This window comes from Amphiura filiformis, chromosome 20 (genome assembly GCF_039555335.1).
Source record: "Amphiura filiformis chromosome 20, Afil_fr2py, whole genome shotgun sequence".
NCBI classification, from domain to species: Eukaryota; Metazoa; Echinodermata; class Ophiuroidea; order Amphilepidida; family Amphiuridae; genus Amphiura; species Amphiura filiformis.
Window position 1 is genome coordinate 36,805,377 of NC_092647.1, and position 22,775 is coordinate 36,828,151.

The window sequence follows — 22,775 nt, forward strand, 5'->3', positions numbered from 1 at the left end:
CTATGAATCACATAAATGAATGTCTTTCTTCTGTTCACATTATAATAGAGTTCAGAAGTAAGTTAACGATTTTTTTTAACTGAAGCCTTTAAAATATTTGACATCTAATTATATACAGAGAACAAATTCTGAAAAAACAACATTTCCAAGGTTATACGCTCTATAACGGAAGAGTGTTAAGTCGAGGAGATACTAACCTATGTTATTAACGCTTATAATAAAAAGAAGCTCCCAAGGCGAAACTTAATAAATCATTGAAATTCCTCCTTAACATTTTAACAAGTATGTTTTCCACTCTGCTGAGCCATGCTAAAGACAATGACTTATTTTATTAGGTCTTTTACCTCATCAAGAGCACTTCTCAACAGGATAGTCCCTTTGTGAGTCTATTTATTGCCTGGAAGACGCTGTCACCTGTATTCCCGAGTGAATCAGAAAATTTTTTCAGCATCTTATTCCTTCAGTTCCTTCAATCTATAGATTTTTGCCTTGGTCAAAACTTTATTAAAATATCTATAATAAATTACCGAGTTGCACAACTTTTCGTGATAAATACTCGAACGGTGGTGATGCAACTGCAAATTTCACTTTTGCAAACCTAATCATTCACCGAGTTACGCTGCATTATTCACCTCATTTTTTAAAAATCTTAGTGATTAAAGTCTAAAAATGAGCAAAAATACCTTTAAAAATATCCAGGGACCTCAAAATAGTGAGCATCAGTTACTATCTCCGTCTAACAACTATACATTGCGTCAAACAAAAACATCTTGCGTCTTCGCGTATCAACACGCCGCGTCAAACAAAAAAACGCGTATCATTTAGTTCGCGTCATTCCGCGACATCACGTATCAACACACTGCTTCTTAAAGCAAGTGGGAATAATAAACACGTGAAAATCAAAATGAGTGAGAAGACTACATGGGTGCCATGGGTTGGCGATATTATTTAACAATCCGCGATGCATGGGTGGCCATCAAACTTTGCGAACATGGCAAAAATACAAATTAATAGCCGTTATAAATTTTGTGAGCATTTGACCTACATTTTATGTTTCACATCACAATTTTTTTAGCAGTTGACTATACTAGGAAGAAGTAAGCCTACTATAGGGACAGATAAGTGGCAGAGCGGATAAGAGGGAGAAGAGGGATGTGAGCTAAAGGGGAACAGTGGACAGAACGGGAGGATAGGGGACAAGACGGGGGGGGGGGTAACAAAGAAGAAGTTGATTAAAATGAATTAAATGAAACGACTGATCAATCAGTAATAAATTAGGGAGTTCGCAATAAAAACTCGGAGGGTGGTGATGCATTTGTAAAATTGTATTTATTTACGAACCGCGAAAGACGGGTGACCGCTGATGTAAACAAATATATACATTTTTGTCTTTTTTCTGCATATAATATAACAGGGAGTTAAAACAATAATTAACAGACAAAGGACATTTCCTTGAATTGGAGCCTTTAAAACACAGAAGAAGATCTGAAAAATCAACATTTTTACGGCTTTATACTCTATGACGGAAGAGTCGAGGAGATATTAACCTATGTTATTACCGCTTATAACAAGAATCTCCCACGGCAAAACTTAGTAAATCATTGAATTCCTCCTTCACATTTTAACAGGTATGCTTTTTACTCCGCTGAGCCATGCTAAAGACAATGACTTATTTTATTAGCTACGAGATGATGAGGTCTTTTACCTCATCAAGTGCACTCAACAGGATAGTCCCTTTGTGAGGCTGTCTTCTTTTCCTGGAAGACGCTGTCACCTGTATTCCCTAGTGAATCAGAACAATATTTTTCAGCATTTCAGCATTAGTCCCCCAGTGCATTCAATCTAGAATTTTTCTTTGTCAAAACTTTATTAAAAAATGTCAACAAACATATAAATTAATGTCTTTTTTCTGCATTATTATATAACAGGGAGTTTTAAGACAAAGCAATTTTCTTTCAACTGGGGCCTTTAAAACATTTTATAACTAATGTTATACACAGAAGAAAATCTGAAAAATCAACATTTTAACGGCTTTACACTCTGTGACGGAAGAGTCGAGGAGATACTTCCCTATGTTATTAACTCTTATATAAAAAGAATATCCCAAGGCGAAACTTTATAAATCATTGAAATTCCTCCTTAAAATTTTTACAGGTATGCTTTCCACTCTGCTGAGCCATGCTAAAGACAATGATTTATTTTATTAGCTACGAGATGATGAGGTCTTTTACCTCATCAAGAGCACTTCTCAACAGGATAGTCCCTTTGTGAGGCTGTATTTATTGCCTGGAAGACTCTGTCACCTGTATTCCCTAGAGAATCAGAACATTATTTTTCAGAATTTCAGCATCTAAGTCCCCCAGTGCATTCAATCTAGAATACATATAAATCAATGTCTTTTTTCTGCATTATAACAGGGAGTTTCAAAAATAATTAGCAGGTACAAGACAAAGCAATTGTCTTTGAACTGGGGCCTTTAGAACATTTTATATCTAATTTTATACACAAAAGAAAATCTGAAAAATCAAAATTTTTACGGCTTTATACTCTATGACGGAAGAGTCGAGGAGATACTACTCCATGTTATTAACGCTTATATAAAAAAGAATATCCCACGGCATACTTAAAGAATCATTGAATTCCTCCTTAACATTTTAACAGGTATGCTTTCCACTCCGCTGAGCCATGCTCAAAACAATGACTTATTTTTATTAGCTATGACATGATGAGGTCTTTTTATCTCATCAAGACCACTTCTCAACAGGGTAATTAATTGTAAGTATGCATGTTATTGCCAGGGAGACGCTGTCACCTGTATCCCCAGGTGAATTACAACATTATTTTTCAGCATAAGCTCTCCAGTGTCTTAAATCTAAAATTGGTCCTTAGTCATTACAAATAAAAAAAGATAATTTACTAAAGTAAAGGAAACAAAGCAAACTGGTTTTGGCCATGATGAATATAAATTAATTCTTTGTTCCACCGATGATACAACGTAATTTTGGAAAAAAAAAACAGATAGAGGTCAAAATAATTGTTCATGGGGGCACGTCTAGCAGCTAGTCCAGCTAGCCCGAGACTTAACGCAGTTCCTGAATGCCGAAGTTTTGAATCCCCAGTCATTGAAGGGTTAACATCCGTAGCTTGCGTTCAGCATTATTCAAATTTGTAATGCCAAACGTCAAAATATGTGTTACCTTTGGAGCCATTTTACGACCTATTTTGTACACTGCATTATAGGTTCAATACCACTAATTATCTATTACACAGTTTTCAATGGGAAATGGCTAATTTCAGGCGGAATTTTCTCATAATCCAAAACTTTCACAGTTAAATACCACCAATTTCAGGTAAAACTAGATAATTTAGATGCCAAATGATCAAGAACTCAACATAGGTTGACCTGAGACTTTTCTTGTTTTAACGCACTGAACCATAAACACCGTAAAATGACAGTGTGCCCTCGAAACTGAAAGTTACAATTAGGTAGGGCGAATATTTACTAAAACTTGTGCCGTGGGAATGAATTTTGGTAATATATTACAACAAAAATGCCATATAATGAGAGAAAATATACCATTTCGAAGCATAAAACCACATGTATTTTTGGCTCTATAACTTGGACAAATTCAGTGATTTTAAAGCAGTCTTTTCATCAGATGCCACACAAACAAATATTTTCTCGTCGTATTTCCATGCATCGCCCAGACCTATTAGTGGAATATTACCTAGGGTGTATTGCAGATTTATTATCAGTACTTCGGAATCATAGTCAATTTTTATTTATAATTCTATGTGTATGTCCTATTAATTGCTTAGTATGTACCATCTCCTGATACCAATAAAACACATAAAATCCTTCAAACACTCATTCACAAAATCAAAACGAAATAAAAGCGTTGACTGGTTTTAACCCCTTAACTCTCGTTCTCGCTCTATTACATACATAAGATGCCCCTCATTCAGAATAACGTTGTGTTAATATCATAACGAAGGTCTTTCGCCTCTAAAGCTCTCATCAATAAAATATGTTCCTTTGTGCGTATGCATGCTGATTACGAGTTGCAAATTCTCGACAGCTTGTACCTATTCCCTTGTGAGTCCCCTTGAAATCACATTTTCCATATATTGAAAATTCAGATTCCACTTTATGGAGGAATGAAAGTTACCAACTCAATGCTCAGGTTTAATGCATTCAAGTATGGACATTATTTATAAATTACCATTTTTCAAGTCGCATGTTATGCAGGTGAAAAACACGAGTCACACATTGTCTTGTAATGCTTAATAGTTCTTAAGAGAAACCTTTCACATTTTAAGAAAATAACATAATTGGAGCAGTTTCATTCATCATGAAAACAAAATTTACAGCCCCACGGTAGGAAACACTAATCTCTTAGGTTATGTGATGTCGCAATAAGGTTTCTCGTAAATTTAAGCACATATCTAACCCAATTCTCAATCTACACACAGTGATGTAGAAATCGTGCACATGTTTAATCACTCATATATGCTACTTGAAAAGGGGTAACTTAAAAGCACTGATGTAAAAACCAAAAAGAATGTGGGTTCATCATTCTTTACGAGTAATGAATATTCCACTGATTCAAGGGGATTAACATAACTTGAATAAAATGCCATCTTGTTGTCTATTCCAAATGAGTATTTGGTGAATGTTGAAGATGTGCCACATAAGTATAAGAGGTATCCGAGAACACTTACACGGAGTGTCATTGCACAATTCAAAGTCAATGCAAAGCAATGGAAGCTATGTAATAATATATTTGTCACTTTCTGTTGAGGATTTTGAGTTCATAAAATGATTTTCTTTTTGTGTGACCAAATGCCTTTTTTTTTAAATATAGCCAAGGGCAGTGTAATGTTCCAGATGGGACCAACTTAAATGGGACTTGGATCAAAAGCAATACATGATACAGTTACGATGTTGCCAGTTACATACTTTAGCCTCAGGTACTGTTTTGGAATTTGTTATACGCAACTTTTAGCGCTAATCTACAAAATGATCAAACATTCTATACCCAATAAATATTGTACAGAATTCACTGCTGGTCTATGTGTTAAAGGGCATTTCGTGATCCACAGCCTCATCCCCCACTTTTCTCAAAAAAGTTGAGATTTTTATATCACTGGAATACTCTGGCTACATAATGTTTATGTACAAAATATTTCTTGCAGATTAATTCGTTTAGCAAAGATATCGCGAAATTTGAATTTCGTTCTGGTGCACCAGAACGAAATTACAACGTATTGTCTATGGAGCAGTGTAATACACATAATCATGCATAACTCGCAAACGCAAAATCGGAATCAACTGAAATTTTGGGAATATGCTTTTTCGTGGATATGTACTGAAAAATGTCATAAAAAGAGGATGCTAGGATCACGAAATACTCCTTTAAGGTTAAGAAACAAAATGTAAATCTTTACTTTTTGCAATTCGTTTCTCGGAAGAGAACATTGCATATTATTATAATATTATTATCATTTACCTAAGATTAGATAAAATAACATAGAAAATGCTAAACGACGAGGTACTCATCAGGGCAAATCTAGGTTTATCTCATTACTATTTCATTAAAACAATTATAAGATGCCGTCATGAAAACTCCATTTATTCGAAAATGAGTTTTAGTTGTGCGTACTGCAATTGCGTTCTCGCGCTCTACAACTCGCTACATAAGCGCGTATTGACAAGCGTAATCCGCGATGACGCTGCTACTGTCCTTTATCCAGTCTATCGTGTCATAATTTTTTATACGACAAACAGGAACCCATAAAATTTAGCATACAGCTTTACAAGCTCCTTACAAGCTGGACGATTTCCGCCTTTAGTGCAGATCAAAGTCAAGTACAAAAATATCCAAATATCTTATAACCATGACCCTAGATTTGATGAGTCGAGCGATTTTATTTTTTGCCATCTTCTATGCACAATGCAGGTTATCAATAAATAACACGACGGGATATATTTTTCGGATTCTGTTTGATCATACAGTAATTCCATGTATCATTACATTTATTCTTGCTACATACATGAACACGCACATAAAGGAGCGACGATGAATTTTGACCAATTAGACTGCATTGGAAACATACTTGCCAATAATATGTCGCCAATGTCTGCGATTAGCGACAGATGACCAATTTATTTCAAAAGCAGGTACTTCATTTGTCAAGAATCATTGCCGATCATGCAGGGGTTTGTGGGGGTGTGCGGTGGGGGTATGTATGTCATACGTGTGTGTACGAGAGAGCGAAAGGAATAAAATGGTATTGGTATTAACTATTATTTCGTGAAAAACTACATTTGTCATATTGTTGTATATGTACTGACTATTGCAATTTTACCACCCTGTTGGAAATATTTTTATCAATTATTGTAAATCAAGCGCGAGGTGCTGCGCTTTGGATGATATTAAGTAGGTCAAAGAGATTTCTTTTGAATAGCAAAATCAAGCGTGTAATTTGCCATAGACTTTATAGAGGTAAAATAATGTGGGGCGGTGCAAAAATATGGCACGCTAGATCTACATTAAGACATTCGCTGGCTTTATTTACCAGTACTCCGCATGATTGTTTAAATTAATTTAAAAAAAAAAAAAAACTTGAACATATTTGATGCTATGTTAAATAGCTACTCTAAGCATGGCATGTCACCATTTAACTTTATCAATCATAAAAACTTCCTTTTAAGATATTGAATAACCCGTGTGAAAAAGTGGGACGAAAAGTTGGTATTACCAAAGAAATAGGCACTTTCAAGTCAGAACAAATTTATATTAATGTCGATATATCATTGGTAGACAATCTTCATATAGCAGCTTGATTCATATTACACGGGTGCGCTACTTGTGCATCGACAAAAATGATTTCTTGTCAAGGGTTGTTTTTACAATTGCTATCTTATTGGTCAGAATGTGTAACTACCGATTATGTAACATGGTTTTATTCGTGCAATCTCTAATGGGTAATATGACCTTTCACATAAAACAAAGACACATTATGCATTAACTGCATGAATGAAGAACATTTTAGCTGTGCCATAATTCACTATGAGTATACAGTAATTCCATTTATCATTACATTTATTATACTCTTGGGTTACATTAACACGCACATAGGAGCAACTATGGATTTTGACCAATGAGAATGCATTTGAAAGCATGGTCAAGAATCATTGCCGATCATGCATGGGTTTGTGGGGTGTGGGGGTCATACGTGTGTGTACGAGAGAGCGGAAGGAATAACATTGTATGGGTATTAACTATTATTTCGTAGAAAAGTACATTTGTCATATTGCCATGTGCATATTGTACCTGTTCTGACAATTGCAATTTTAGCACCTTGTTGAGAACCTTTTTATCAATTATTGTAAATCAAGCGAGAGGTGCTGCGCTTTGGGTGATATTAAGTAGGTCGAAGAGATTTCTTTTGAATAGCATAATCAAGCGTGTAATTTGCAATAGACTATATAGAGGCGCAAAATAATGTGGGGCGGTGCAAAAATATGGCACGCTAGATTTACGTTAAGACATTCGCTGATTTTACTTACTAGTACTCCGCATGATTGTTTAAATTAATAAAACCAGAAAAAGCTTGAACGTAGTTGTTATGTTAAGTAGCTACTCTAAGCATGGCATGTCACCATTTAACTTTATCAATCATAAAAACTTCCTTTTAAGGTATTGAATAACCCGTGTTAAAAAGTGGGACGAAAAGTTGGTATTACCAAAGAAATAGATTAGACACTTTCAAGTCAGAACAAATTTATATTTAATGTCGATATATCATTGGTAGACTATCTTCATATAGAAGCTTGAATCATATTACACGGGTGCGCTACTTGTGCATCTACAAAAATGATTTCTTGTCAAGGGTTGTTTTTACAATTGCTATCTTATCGTTAAGAATGTGTAACTACAGATTATATGACATGGTTTTATTCGTGCAATCTCTAATGGGTAATATGACCTTTTCACATAAAACAAAGACACATTATGCATTAACTGCTTCATTTCTTCTTCCTTCTTTGATGCAGGAAATTTTAGCTGTGCCATAATTCACTTTGAATTTGCTCGGCAACTGCAATCTTACGTGCTGACGGTTTATGTCCCCAGTGTTTTACTAGTCATAATAGCCTGGCTCTCGTTTTGGATAGATGCTGAAGCAGCGCCCGCTAGAGTTTCAGTCGGTGTAACTACAGTGTTGACAGTTACGACTATGACATCCGGCATTCAGGAAACATTACCCATTGTTACTTATGCGAAGGTAAGTTTAATATATTGTAATAAAAGATGTGATCACCAACCCTACCATGCAAAATGTATATATATATGATGAAAATATTAAGGTGGGGATAATTATGATCTTATTAGTAGAGTGAATAAAATAATTATCTCCATCGTCAATTGAAACAAGTAAGATTACATTACATGTTCGACACGTTGTTGTATTCTGTTGTTAACTTTTGAATATCAGATACAATAGGCTACACCCCTGTTCAACTACTTATACTTAAGTCCGATAACATCTTTTGTCTAATGTAGTACATATTGGATTATTCTAAAATATACATTTTGTTAATTGGACTTTTCTTCATCATTTGGCTCCCTGTTTCTGAAAACCGAACAAGAATTGACCAAGATATGCGCCTTCCAACCCTCAACCCCCAAAATCAAAAGTTGCAATTTCAATGGGAACACATCGTTGTATTGCTCACAAGCACCACGGGCCAGTCAATAAAGCACACAATGTAACAGGCACAATTGAATCGTTAAAATTGCAACTTTTGATTTTGGGGTTTGAGGGTTTGGAGGCGCATATTTTGGTCAATTCTTGCTCGATTTTCACGAACATGGAGTCAAATGAGAAAGCAAAGTCCAATTAACCAAATATATTTTTCAAAGTTGTTGAACAGCAAGGATTTATAGCCCAATACGGTGGACAATTAAATTATATAAATTACATGGCAGCTTATAACCAATGGAAAAATGAAAGCTACACATAATAAAGAGCAGCATGTACATAATCATGATAATAAAGAACAGCCAATCCGTGCAGCCTTGGCCTCGTCCAAATAGTGCACTTAAACATGCGTATTCATGCGATTTCCTCACTTCACTGCACGGGAAGACCTCTTCAGCCATTCCAATCCATTCAATCTTGAGCTTTTCTCTGTCAAGCAATCCTGCTTGATGCTGTTAATTCATCCCTTCATCTCCTGTTTGTCTCCTATTTCTTCTGGTTGGGTGTCTAGGCGTCTAATCTGTTGCCATGTGTGTCTATCTGTTACCATACCCCCTGGTCAGGTGTCCTTCATTTCTTTAATTTGATGATCAATACAATATTTTGCACTCCTAATGTCTGTCTTAAATATGCATTTGTCATCCTGTTCTTTGTTACACCTATCATAATTCTTTCTATTGCCCTTTATGTCACCTGGAGTTTCTGGAGGTTAAGAGAACATGTAAAGCACTTGTCAAATATTTGCCTCTTCAAGGAGAGAGGAAAAGTATCGTGTCGAAAGATAAAGAGCGAGCCCAACTTCGCCAAACCACGCCTGTAATTAAGCCCCTGTCGCATTGCATTTTACATCTCAAAATGTTCCTATGCCTATTACACCCACTTTAAAAATAGGGTGCAAAAATTGCAATACAGCCTTTTCACTCTTTTTCAGCCTTTTTATTCTTCTGCCACATCAAGCCTCAAAAAAAGGTTAAGCAGCCATGCAAAACTATATCGCATATTATATATTAACCAAAATCAGCATAAAACTGTGTAGACTCTCGTCCATCCGGGTATGAAAATTAAGATTTGATTTAAATCTGGTCAACCAGACATACCTATTTCTTGACAGACGAAACCGACATTGTGACTGAAACCGGGTTTGAAACCGGGATCTTCAGCTGGGTTGTGATGCAATCGGAAGATACCGGTAGTCAAGGTCATTTGCATCACAACCCAACGGAAGGTTGCAACGTCGCTTTCGTCCGTCAAAAATAAATATGTCTGGATTTAACTTAAATCTTATAATCAGCATGTTAAATTAATAACCCCGAGCAATAGCCCAACCTCCAAGTTAAATTAAGTTTTCTAAATACCCAAATAAAAAGGTTATTTCGAGGTTCGAGATCTGCGATATGTATGGCATCTAAACCTCACGTCACAAGAAGTAACAGCAATTATGCCACAAATCTTAATTCTAAGGCTGCGCCCAACCCAGCTGGAGTCTTCTCTTTACTCTAAGAAATAAAGGTTCTAGATATAGAACCTTTTTTGTCCTCTCAGGAGAACCCTCCCTCTTGAACCTCTTAAAAAGGTTATTTAATTTTGGAGAACCCTAAAAAGGTTCTCTAAAGACCCGAAAACGGTTCTGTATTACATTTTGTGGCCATTTTTGATGGTTTTGGAACCATTTTTGGTTCTTTAGAGAACATCCGAGGGTTCTCCTGAAAGGACAACTGTAGAAACTTTCTTAGTGTGTTTATTTCCTATCCGGTTTCATTATTAAAGGTGATCTTCTAACTTAAATAAACGCCTAAAACGTTGAAGAGTCAAATTTGTTCAGCATATATCTCAGATATGTCAACCAGTATAATATTAGATCACCTCCATGGACCAATTCACACACAGATCAAGATCAAATGGAACCACAAATACTAAATTAATATGAAAATAACTTCTCTAGCAATAGTGTACTTCGGTTATATTTAAATGCGCTTGTATAGATACACACGTGACTCATGGGCACGACATACCAAGACCAGCAAGCGTGACCAAATCCTCATGCATGGACAACTATACAGAAAAGGATAAAAATATCATCAGATTTAAGTATTAATTGAATAGCACAAAATTATTACACACGGGGGATTCTGAATTTGTTCTGTTATCAAAAAAACATTTTAAAAGTACTTGACGACGGAAGAAAATATTTAACGACGGAAACGTTTACAATATAATCACAAAGTTGAACAAAATAGACAATTTTGCTGCACAGTAGTCTCATGTTGTTCCGCCTTTGCATCCAAATGTATAGAAAGCCGGGGATAGAAAGACCAACCACTATGTAAAAGGTCCCTTCGAGACTTACTGTCTACTAGCTCTTATGGCAGCGTGGAGGTGGTCACGTGCGTATTTATAAAAGGTCATTTATAAATATAGCTGAAGTACACCGAATACAGAGCTCATGGGTTGAAGTATTTATAAAATCCACCATCTCATTGCAATTTAAAATTATTACTTCTGCCACGTCTTCGTTTAACAATGAAGACAAATTAGTCTTATGGCAGCGCGGAGGTGGTCACGTGCGTATTTATAAAATCGCATTTATAAATATAGCTGAAGTACACCGAATACAGAGCTCATGGGTTGAAGTATTTATAAAATCCACCATCTCATTGCAATTTAAAATTATTACTTCTGCCACGTCTTCGTTTAACAGTGAAGACAAATTATTCGACATTTACTGCGTTAACTTCGAGAAGATTATAACCCTGTCGTTCCAATCAATTTATTTCTTTGCGTACTTAACATACATGTATATTGCTAAGTACAGATGGCGTTGTAATACAAATTCAAACATTCAACGATATTATTCGTTTTAGTAACATCTGATCCATCTTCGAGCCTATTTCAAATGTCTCACGTAATTTTAATTGCAAAATGCGCTTATTACGTTTTAAAATACTGAAGTGTCATCGTTAATGCGAATGAATGCAGATTATACTTAATTACTAACATTAACATCGGGTACTCAAAATACATCTGGGCTTACAATACATGTTTAACGCTCCACCGTTGATGTAAAACATTAATACACTAATTAGCATTAGGCATTGAGTAACATCCATTGCATGCATGCATGAGCATTATTTCAAATAATTTCACGTCTGCCGACCCAAATTCGTGATGTAAATTAGTGACATTCGTGTTTAAGCTTTCATCAATTTGCACCCATCCGTATACCAGCATGATTGCTCCCTACTATAGTTCTTAGCTTTTTATTGTTTCTCGAATTCCCCCTACAAGAGTGCAAGTTCGAGTTGAGTTCGTATGATGTTCATTAAGGTTATTAAGAGGTTTTGTATTGTGTTACTCGTTTCTTGTGTTTAATAACCTACAATCCTACTGTGGAAAGACGGCAAGCAGCGAAAAGGTCTGTTGCCTGTGGTTCTTAGTGTACAAAGGATTGTACAAACGGTATCGATTTTATGCACGTCTTAACTTCGAAGACTACGAAGGAGGAACCCCCTAAGATGTTTTATCCGTCATAAAAACGCACGCTTTTACGCTCAAACGACTCAAGCCAATCGTAGATACATCCTTTGCGCTCATTTTGGTGATACAATTTTCACCCCAGCACCTTACGCGGGGGCAGGACCGGCCATCTAAGATGACCATAGAGGCGGGGGGAGGGGGGTGCTGAGGCCCCCAATGACTTTCATTTCGTTCTTGTGAAATTATTTCAAGAGCTACTGACTTTTTACTTGTTAGTTAGGTGAAAATAGTCATATCCATTTGTAATTTAGTAGAAAATTTGGTGAAAATCGTATTTTGTAGAATATTTAGCCGAAAATCAATTTTGCCTATACTTTTGTACATAGCCAGAATTTCCCAAATTTGTATCACATTATGACGTCATAGCGACATTATGTGGGGAATGTTTGTACTTATTTTGGTATTACTGGATAGAGGACACCCATAGTTATAGTACACTAGTACCAAATAACGGTATGTGACGTTTATAGTTGAAAACTAAAGGGGCCGCAACAACACCCTCTTCGTAGTTCGTTCGTACACAATATGGCTCAGTAGTTCCAGGGTTAACCATCATGACCATTGTTAACATCGAGGGCGTATTTCCAGTCTTTAGTATTTCGGCAGTGTGAGCTTTCAAGAAACTTTTTGATCATTTCAATCGTGTCGTTTACCTGGTATTTTTGTTATTATTGTTCTTACATGTAAAAAAATCATTCTTGCAATAAAATACCCATTCCATCATAAACAGCGAAACATGGCATTAGTTGTATTTAATGCATATATTTGCATATAATGAGGTATGGTTAGCTTCAAGGTGTATTGTAGGTGTATCAGCTATAACTAAATTTACAGATAGGTGCTTATTAGCCGAAAATTATTTTTGCCCACCCCCTCACATCAGCTTACCAAAATATGCTCCCCCGTCTGAGTCTGTTAAAATATCTTTGCCCTTCCCCTTTGCACATTCTAAATTTTAGGAGCCTAATTGGAAACCTTAAATGGTTTAGATAATGATACGAATTTTAAATTATTTTATTCAATTTTATATAATGTTTCTGGTGTTTTCTTTTTAGAGAGTTTATTTAAAAGTTGCCCGTCAATATGTGCGTGCCAAAATCGTTTCCCTGTCAAAATTGTTTACCCCCCCCCCTTTAGCTTGATAAAATAATTTTGCCAATCCGCCCATTTTACCCTCCCCAGACCTCATAATTATTGCACAGCCCCTAAATTCTTTGACATTGAGGTTTTCTACATCGGGATATTAAAATACAAGGGCAAATTCATAACACACCTACCCTTAACCTTTAATTAGGTCTCAGGTACTAATTCCCCTGTTCTGTATAGGGGATCGAGAAGGATGTTTGTGACTCCGCCAAGCCAGGATATGTAAATAAAAAAGGTAATAAAGACTCCCCCAGTCACTCCCAACGGATAGCAATAGGTTTATCATGATCATACTAAAAACAGTCTTAATGCTTGGAATTGATTAAGTTCTGTTATTTAAACATTTATTCGAGTACCTTAATGTTGCACTTTTAGCATTACACAAACAGGAAAATCGCTGATTTTACATTCCAACATCATTGGCAAACACGAACCATTCTTTTCTTCGGAATTAATCAGTGAATTTTCCTGTTATTTAAACACTCTGTAGTTTCGACATGTCTCGATAATGCACCTTTTCTGCTATGAACAAAAGCATCGTTAGCTTCTGCTTTGAAAGCTTTAAAATGATTTACTGTATCCTGTAGTACCTGCTTGTGTGATGTTAAAGAGCAATAAGGTACTCGAATCACTGTTGTTGAAGCATAAATCTACAAAGGTCGAGTGAATCATCAGACTATTTATATTTTGAGCATGGTTTGGACAGCAAAACAAACTAATAAACTATTACGTAACGTTGGCCGGCTCAGTGTGGTGGGATGAGTTTATTTTACGAGGGTGAATTGTTTGAGCCAATTCTGCTTTTTTCCTGACCTGACAGAATTTTACCCGGTTGGATCGTCTGTTCTCAAAATGATCCTATCTTACGGTTTTTTTGGGTAGAGATTACAGAACCTCATCATCTATTTTTACCAGTGTGGACGATCTGAACCGATGCTCGTAAAATTATATTGGAAGGTAATTTGAGACAGCTCTAACAAAATAAGGAGAATCCTGGAATTAATATGGGAAAAGATTGCGTAGAAATGCAAAACGTAGTAGTGATGATTAGCATCTCATAGACCACTAGTTTTACCCATCACTAAAATGCTCGTACTGAGAGAACTACAAAGCAACCGTAACCGTTCGCCTAATGGCGCTATTGGATTCTTAGAAATGTGAGAGCGCCCTCCTTGTAAAATCTCAACAGCATTAAGGATACGTGTATGTTAAATATTGAGCAACCTGGACATAATGCCTCAGAAAAAACCGTGACATGACCCAATACTTTAGGTCACTAGGTTAGTTGCTAGAGCAGCAAATGTTTTGGGGTTTTTTCAGGTATTCTTTCTCAATGTGCCAATTTGTAAATCGATTCATACGTTATACCTAACTCATTTTGGTAAATCTTTCTATAACATTGTAATTTCTTCGATTTTTTTTAAATATTCTTCAGTTCAAAATTACACCATTATGCTGTTTGACCCGTTAGCTCAGTCGGCAGAGGGTGCGCCTTGAATAATGAAGGGTACGGGTTCGAATCTTGATTACTGCCCCACTTTTATGTGAAGAAGTGTCAAGGAATGTTTTTGGATTTTGTCCCCATTTTATGAACGAATATTGTGATTTTTTTTTTAATTTAATTTTTATTTTCTGATTTTTTTAGATAAATACTACAATAGGCACTGCGAACAAACGGCAACAAAAACCGCGGACAAAATTTGCTCCACCTGCTACCTATCAATGCGTGATATATTCCACTACATTTAACAGTTAAATGACCTTTGAAAAATAGAACGGCCTCAATGTTTCAAATTGTGTAACTACATTAATTTATTCATTTATGCATTATAAATGATCAGCTATTTTTTCTTTTCTTAAAAGGATCGAACCAGAGAGTTGATATTCTTGAGAGGGCACTCTATTCACGTGGTTTCTTTTCCAACGCTAAAAGATCACGAATTTTGGTGGTTTGCAAATGAAAAGTGTCCGCACTATCGATTGATTACGTAACTGTTATGAATAATGTATTAGGTTTTCAATGCAATCGCCTCGACCCATCAATACATATTATCTGTATTTATCAAAGTACTTGGAATAGCAATCTGGTGAGTTCACTGAACTACGCCCTAATACTGATGGAGTTTTAATGGCGTTTAATGGCGCTAATCCTCTCCATACACAGATGAACAAATACAATAGGAGAAGGTCAACACATATGACCTCCTATATGACATGTTATATGAGATGTACAACAACCTGAATATCATAAAGATCAGTGTTCGTTTGTGCATATGAACTGCATATTTACAATACTAAATATTAGTCGTTATATAGTATGCCAAATATTGGTATTATGACAACACGGTATATGCATTGTATATAAAACAACTAATAGATCCTGCTATCATGGCGTCAGGTCATTGGTTCATCATATCCCGTATGTTTCTTAAAATTCATTAATATTTGAGACAAATTTCTGTGCCCATTTTATAGGCGTACAGGTGGATCCGGTTTTTTTGGTCATTTTCATTTCTTTTTGATGAAAGAATTAAGGTTTTCCACTGCACGGAGGCCACTATGTGATACTAATTTAATGCTATTTGTAAGTGAATGCGGATTCCCGGTTGTTGTTTTTCCACAGTGTGACAACTGTCCACCCATCCAGACAACATCATAACATAATAAAACGTCTGTATTTGTACGATGAGTAAATATTAAACTGAACTTTGCCTTGGAACATTGTGTAAGACGGTGTAAGATTTTGTGGGCGCCCTCAACATTATTATCCTCTTTGTATCCGTAAATGACATGGCATAGACTGTGTGAATTCTATGAAGACTACTTATACATAGGGTCATATCCATGGACACAAGTATAACGATAATTGACAACACGATACGCGACTGTATTTAGGGGCTAACCACTAATAAGGGGTGGTGCAATAATTATGTGTACCCCGGAAGTGAATTATAGGGGGGGCAAGCATTTTTGGCAGGTCGAAAGGGGGTCAAGCGATTTTTGGCAGGTCGAAAGGGGGGGCAAGCAATTTTTGGCACAAATATTTTGGGCACCGTTTTCTATATTACGCCCTAAAAAGGCGTAGGAAAACGTTACAAACACGTTCAAATATGCAAAATTTCCTGCTCGCTGCGCTAGCATTATATGTTAAGACAATTTAAGGTTTTAAATTCGGGTTCCCCAAAATCTTGCATGTGTAAGGGGGGCAAAGATTTTTGTAAGGGGGGGGCAAAGATTTTTTGGCACGTCGAAAGGGGGGGCAAAGGGTTTTTGGCACGGCCAAAGGGGGCGGCAAGCGATTTTTGGCAGACCATTTTGAGAATTCACCCCCCGGGGTACACATAATTATTGCACCACCCCTAATTAATAATGCCGGGTAGGGCCTACTCCTGGGCGACTCGTGTGGGCAAGGACGCTTAGGACGGTGACCAAATGAGTCCCAAATTTCACCGGGGGTGGGGGGCACTCAAGTATGATAGTGTAGGCCTAAACGCATGACTTTTTTAAACACCCCCTAAAACGAGTTTTACCCTACCAGCAAATTTAGGATCAATAGGCCTAAGCTAACTTAATACACTAAAGGAAGTTTTGGATGAGAAAACGGACATTTTGATGAGAAACGGCCAAAATGGTGAGAATTTAAATTTTCTCATTCTTTTGGATGAGAAACTTCCTGGTGTGTGTGTCAATCATTATTGTCTTATTAAAACTGGTGAAAATTGGTAATCCCGCTGAGCTCAAAATAAACATTATTATTTTGTCATCCAAAAGAAGAATGAGAAAATTAAATTCTCATCAGTGGCCGTTTCTCACCGATCGCATCATGTGTCCGCATGTGATCAGATCGATGTCATGTTGACGGCAAAATTCGGGACTTTGGTTGACCTGTGCTAGACTCCAGCACATGTTAATGACGCAAAGACAGTTGTGGTAACACCATGGTCGCAGACATGCAAAAAAGCTCAAAAACAGATAGTAATGAAACCAGTTTTATTTTCCTTGCTCTAGCGAATTCAAAGAGAAGGTGTTTCTAGTACAATACAGCGTCGGACTCTAGCTGAGAGCGTAGCCTAAGTCCAAACGGACTCCAAGAAGGGCTCTCCATACACAAATGAACAAACACAAAGGAAGGTAGTCTCCTCCGTGACCAGCTTGATTTCGATGGAGCGAAAACAAATTGGCTGCAGAGGAGACGGGTAATTTTGCCATGCAAATGAGGTGAGTGTCAGCCCCCTGACACGGAAAACGGGACGGAAAACTCAGTTGAGAATTGTATTGATGATTTTTATGATTTACTTGAGTGTGTCGGAACTAAAGCGGGTTTAAAGAAGAAGAGTAGGCCTACTACCCGCAAAAAACGTTCCAAAAATAAGTGGTATGATCAAGATTGTAAATCTATGTATCGTAAAAATCAAATCGATATCTCGCTCTATTAAACGTCAGCCACATAATATTTTTTTAGTGCATGATTACCGTAAATTATGTAAACAATATAAGAAACTTTTGAACTCTAAAAAGACGCTTTTTAGAGATAACATTTTCGGACGCTTGACAAATTAGAAACCAATGATCCGCAGGGATTTTGGATAGTTTATGAAGGTTTATGCACTACCAAAAGTCTTCATCCCAGAATCCTATCACACCTAAACAGTGGTGGGAACACTTTCTGACTCTCATGAATAGAAATGTTTCTCATAATGATACACTATTTGAAGATTATATAAATAATTTTGTGTCAAATTTTAATGAAAATGATGTAAATAATATTGATTCTATTATTACTAATGATGTAAATAACATTAATGCTATTATTACCATCAACGAAGTCAAAGAAGCAATCTCAACTCTAAAAAAGGAAAGGCAGTTGGAGTTGACGGTATTTATAACGAAATGTTAAAAGAGGGTATATCAGTTCTTGCACCATCTTTAACCTGTCTTTTTAATTCAATTTTTAGGCAGGTATTTTTCCCTCTTCCTGGAGACTTAGCACAGTAACAGTACTTCACAAAAAAGGCGACAAAAATTAGCCAAAAAATTACAGAGGAATCGCTGTATCGAGTAATTTATGTAAATTATTTTGTTTAGTGTTATATAACCGTTTAAATGTCTTTTGTGATAAGGAAACTATAATTCCACATAATCAAATTGGTTTTAGAAAGGGCTCTTGAACCAGTGACCACATTTTAGTTCTCAAAACACTTATTAATAAATATATTCATCGTGCTAGTAAATCTTATTTATATGTATGTTTTATTGATTTTTCTGCCGCCTTTGATACCATCTGGCGAAATGCTCTTTTATATAAATTAAGCCAAACGGGTATTGGCGGCAACTTTTTCAAATAATTAAGAACATGTATACATCTGTTTCTTTCGCTGTAAAATGTGACAACAAACTTACTGATGCGTTTAACACCACAGTCGGCGTGAAACAAGGCTGTGTCCTTAGCCAAATTTTCTTCAATATTTTTCTTAGCGATCTTCCAAAAATATTTGATGCTAATTGCGCTCCAGTGAGTCTTAACAACTCACCTCTCAGTTGTCTCATGTATGCTGATGATCTAATCATTTTATCTGAAAGTGCAAATGGCCTTCAACATGCCCTTGATAAATTGCACAATTATTGCAGAAAGTGGAAACTGTTAGTTAACATTGACAAATCAAATGTCATGATATTCAATAAAGGTGGTCATGTTTTGAAAGGTTGTAAATTTAATTATGGTAATTGTAACATCAACATAACTAATGAATATTGCTATTTGGGTATCATTTTTTGTACCATCTGGTTCATTTACAAAAGCAATGATTAGACTTAAAGACAAAGCAATGAAAGCATATTATAAAATTAGGGATAATTTTATAAGTGACTCCTACAAATGTAGCATGAAATTATTTCAGACCCTCATCCAACCAATCCTTAGCTATGGATGTGAGGTTTGGGCGCCATATTTGTTAAACAAACTGAACGACTCAAACTTTCTTACAACATGTGATAAACTTCCAAGTGAATCTATTCACATTAAGGTTTGCAAAATTATACTCGGAGTTCATAAAAAATCCACTAACAATGCAGTAAGAGGCGAATTAGGTAGTTTTCCACTGCTCACAACTATGCTTTCTTTATCTGTAAAATACTGGTGGAAGCTAAACGAAAAATGTATGAATGGTAATGATTCTCTTGTAATTCAAGCACTTGTAGATAACAGAAAGTTAGTGTGTACTAATAATTTCACATGGTCGACAGGTATAAAAAATATATTTAGCCTTATCAATAGGATTGACATTTGGGATAAACCAAATACGATCACCGCTTCCAATTTTAATGAAATTATTGTATCTAAACTTCAAATCGTCTATAACAATCTTTGGGTTAATCATATTAATAATTTTAGTCCTAAACTCAGAACATATTGTACATTCAAAAATTCTTTCAGTGCAGAAAATTATGTTATTATCGCTAAAAGATCTTCCAGGGCTGCATTCTGTAAATTAAGAATAAGCGCACATAATCTCATGATCGAAAAGGGCGTCACTTCTCTCCAAAAATTAATCCAGAGAATAGAATTTGTACACTTTGTAATTTAAATAAGGTGGAGGATGAATTTCATTTTGTAATGATATGTCCTTTCTATACCAACCCTCGCCAAGATTTATTATCTACAATACATGAAATGTATGATATAGATGGTATGGTAGACACTGACATTTTCAAACTTATAATGAGTGCAAGTGATTTTGACAGTATTACTCAATAACCAAATTCGTCAAATCAGCTTTTGATTCACGAACGAACATGGACTTATAGATAATAACAAAGTTCCCATTTGGGCTTAGAGCAGCGACCCCCTGTCATATTTTCATTCTATAGGCTCAATGTAACATGGACTTGAGCGCCACTATTAATATTGTCTATTATTATTAAGACTAATTTATATTTCTTCTATAATTGTAAATATTTGTACTTGTAACTTTAATATTGCAATTTCAATTGTAAATATTTGTATTTGTAAATATTAACTATACCAGTTTGTTTGGTGAATGTTAATAAAATATATTGATATAACTATCAGACCACGAAGTAGTTACGTAACTCCGTCTCCGTGGTGTCGGAACCAAGCACTGTTTGTATGGCGATCATTACTATCACGCTATTTTGGTATGCCTTTTTTGTGTAGTGATTGTTTCGATCGTGGTTCATTACTTAAGCGCGTGATCCCGTTGACGTAGTAACATTACGTAACTTCGATACTGAATAGTTGTTGGGTGCACATAATATGGAAAGCCATTGGGGGTATTGTGTGCCTTCCAAAGCGCCTTATAACATGTTCTCATTGTGTTGTGGAATCCTAGCCAGTATTCAATGATAGTAAGTTATTTATCTATAGAGGCCTTGCATGCGTTTATCGATTGGCTCCAAACAAAGGATTTGAACCGGTTTCTTCCCCGTAATCATGGCGCAGTGCAGTCCATTCAATCAAATGTTGTCATCAACCTATTTGATCGTAGTGCATTTTGTTATGTATGTGAGACGAACTATCGCGGTAGATGCAATCATGCTTTTGTTGAATGCATTTGAGTAGTCCGCCATATTTACGGGATGATACGTCATATGCACAACCTCTATACGCTGGCGAAGTTACGTAATAAATCGGATTAACTACCATAGCAATAGGTGAAAACAATTTTGAATATACCGCCCGCACTACAAGCAGGTTGCGCTCATCACCTGTGTATGTCTATAATCATAGATTGAATACAATACCGGTCTTTTCAAAGATACTTATCTTACAGGTGCAAGTGATCAACATGATATGGTTCAATGCAGAGGTACCGCGTAACGTATCAGTGCAGTGCGGTATATTCAAAAACTGTTTTCACCTATTGCTATGGTAGTTAATCCGAGTATAGTAAAGGCCCTGCATGAAATTATCGATTGGCTCCAAACAAAGGATTTGAGCCGGTGTCCTTCACCGTAGTTATGGCGGAGTGCAGTCCATTCAATCAAATGTTGCCATCAACCTATTTCATCGTAGTGCAGGGTTATGTGTGTGAGACGAACTGTCACGGTAGATTGCAATCATGCTTTTGTTGAATACATTTGAGTAGTCCGCCATATTTACGGGATGATACGTCACATGCAAGGCCTCTATTGGTCGTTGTATGATTTTGTTCGTTCACTCATTCAAATTTTATTTATATCATTTGAAGACTGAGCCTATTATGATACATCCTCCGTGGAACAGTTTCAAACAAATATAGCTAGGGATTATTGGGGCAGAGGTTATCTTTTGAATCCTCTTAGGGGCTATAATTTTTTTTTTTTTTTTTTTCCCAAATTTACAAAAAGTCTGCGTCAATAAAATTGCGCACCCCCTATTTCGGCAACAAAAAGTTTATGATCCCCAACCCCAAAATTGTATTGAAATCAGTCTTGTTGAATAAAATAAACACACTATCTGTGGTCATCGTGTGCCTCCCTACATTTTGGTCATGAAACATTTTATGACCCCCTCCTATTTTTCTTTCCAAGACTTTATGACCCCCGTATATTTGGCACCCCCCCCCCCCCCCCCTCCTTTCGAATAAAACGATATACCTCTTATGACCACTGAAGCATAGGCAAGGACACTCGCGCGAATTGAAAGACTTGTCGCTCGCGACAGTTCGTCTCACACACATAACAAATGCCTATACGATCAAATAGGTTCATGACAACATTTGATTGAATGGATAGAGTTACTCTATACAACGAAAAAGAAACGATAAAACCCATAGAAAAACAAAGAATCATGAAAAAAGACACATAAAAGATAAAATAATAAAAATATATAAACAATGTTAAAGATAAAATCAAGAATATAGAGAATAAAATTTCCTCAAATCAGAAAAAACATTGACAGACATCATAATCTGACAGAAATTACTGCATGAGATTCGAACCATCAATCTTCTCCACAAGTTCTCTTTATCCTCGCACTATAGTCTAATGCTCTGATCACTGGGCCACAACGTATCAGGTGAATGATTACCGCATTATCATGAACAAGTTTGTTTGATCTTGTTCATAATTGTATGTGTCGATAGGTTTCACCCTTTAACTACACGTATCCTTAATGATCAGTGATAATAGTCGGCTTTTACAGGGATGGCGCTCTCTCATTTCCATGAACTCCATAGCGCCATTAGGCGAACGTTTACGGTATTGAGATATGCACAAAATGTATCAAACTTTTCAAGAATGGGTGTAATCAGCCCTCTCTGCCAGGGTGGGAAGGCTCCACAAGTTTTCCCAAGTTGATCACGAAATAGAGCGAAGCGAGTGGTGCATAA

The 22,775-nt window shown here is 36.2% G+C and overlaps 1 protein-coding gene across 2 annotated transcripts in view; it reads left to right on the forward strand.

The window, feature by feature from the left end:
- LOC140142772 (glycine receptor subunit alphaZ1-like) overlaps window positions 1–22,775 on the forward strand; it is a 312,910-nt gene that overhangs the window by 210,104 nt on the left and 80,031 nt on the right. For both annotated transcript variants that reach the window (XM_072164764.1, XM_072164763.1), the window contains exon 7: window positions 8,060–8,289. In XM_072164764.1, coding sequence (XP_072020865.1) covers window positions 8,060–8,289 — 230 coding nt within the window. The remainder of the gene's footprint in view (window positions 1–8,059; window positions 8,290–22,775) is intronic.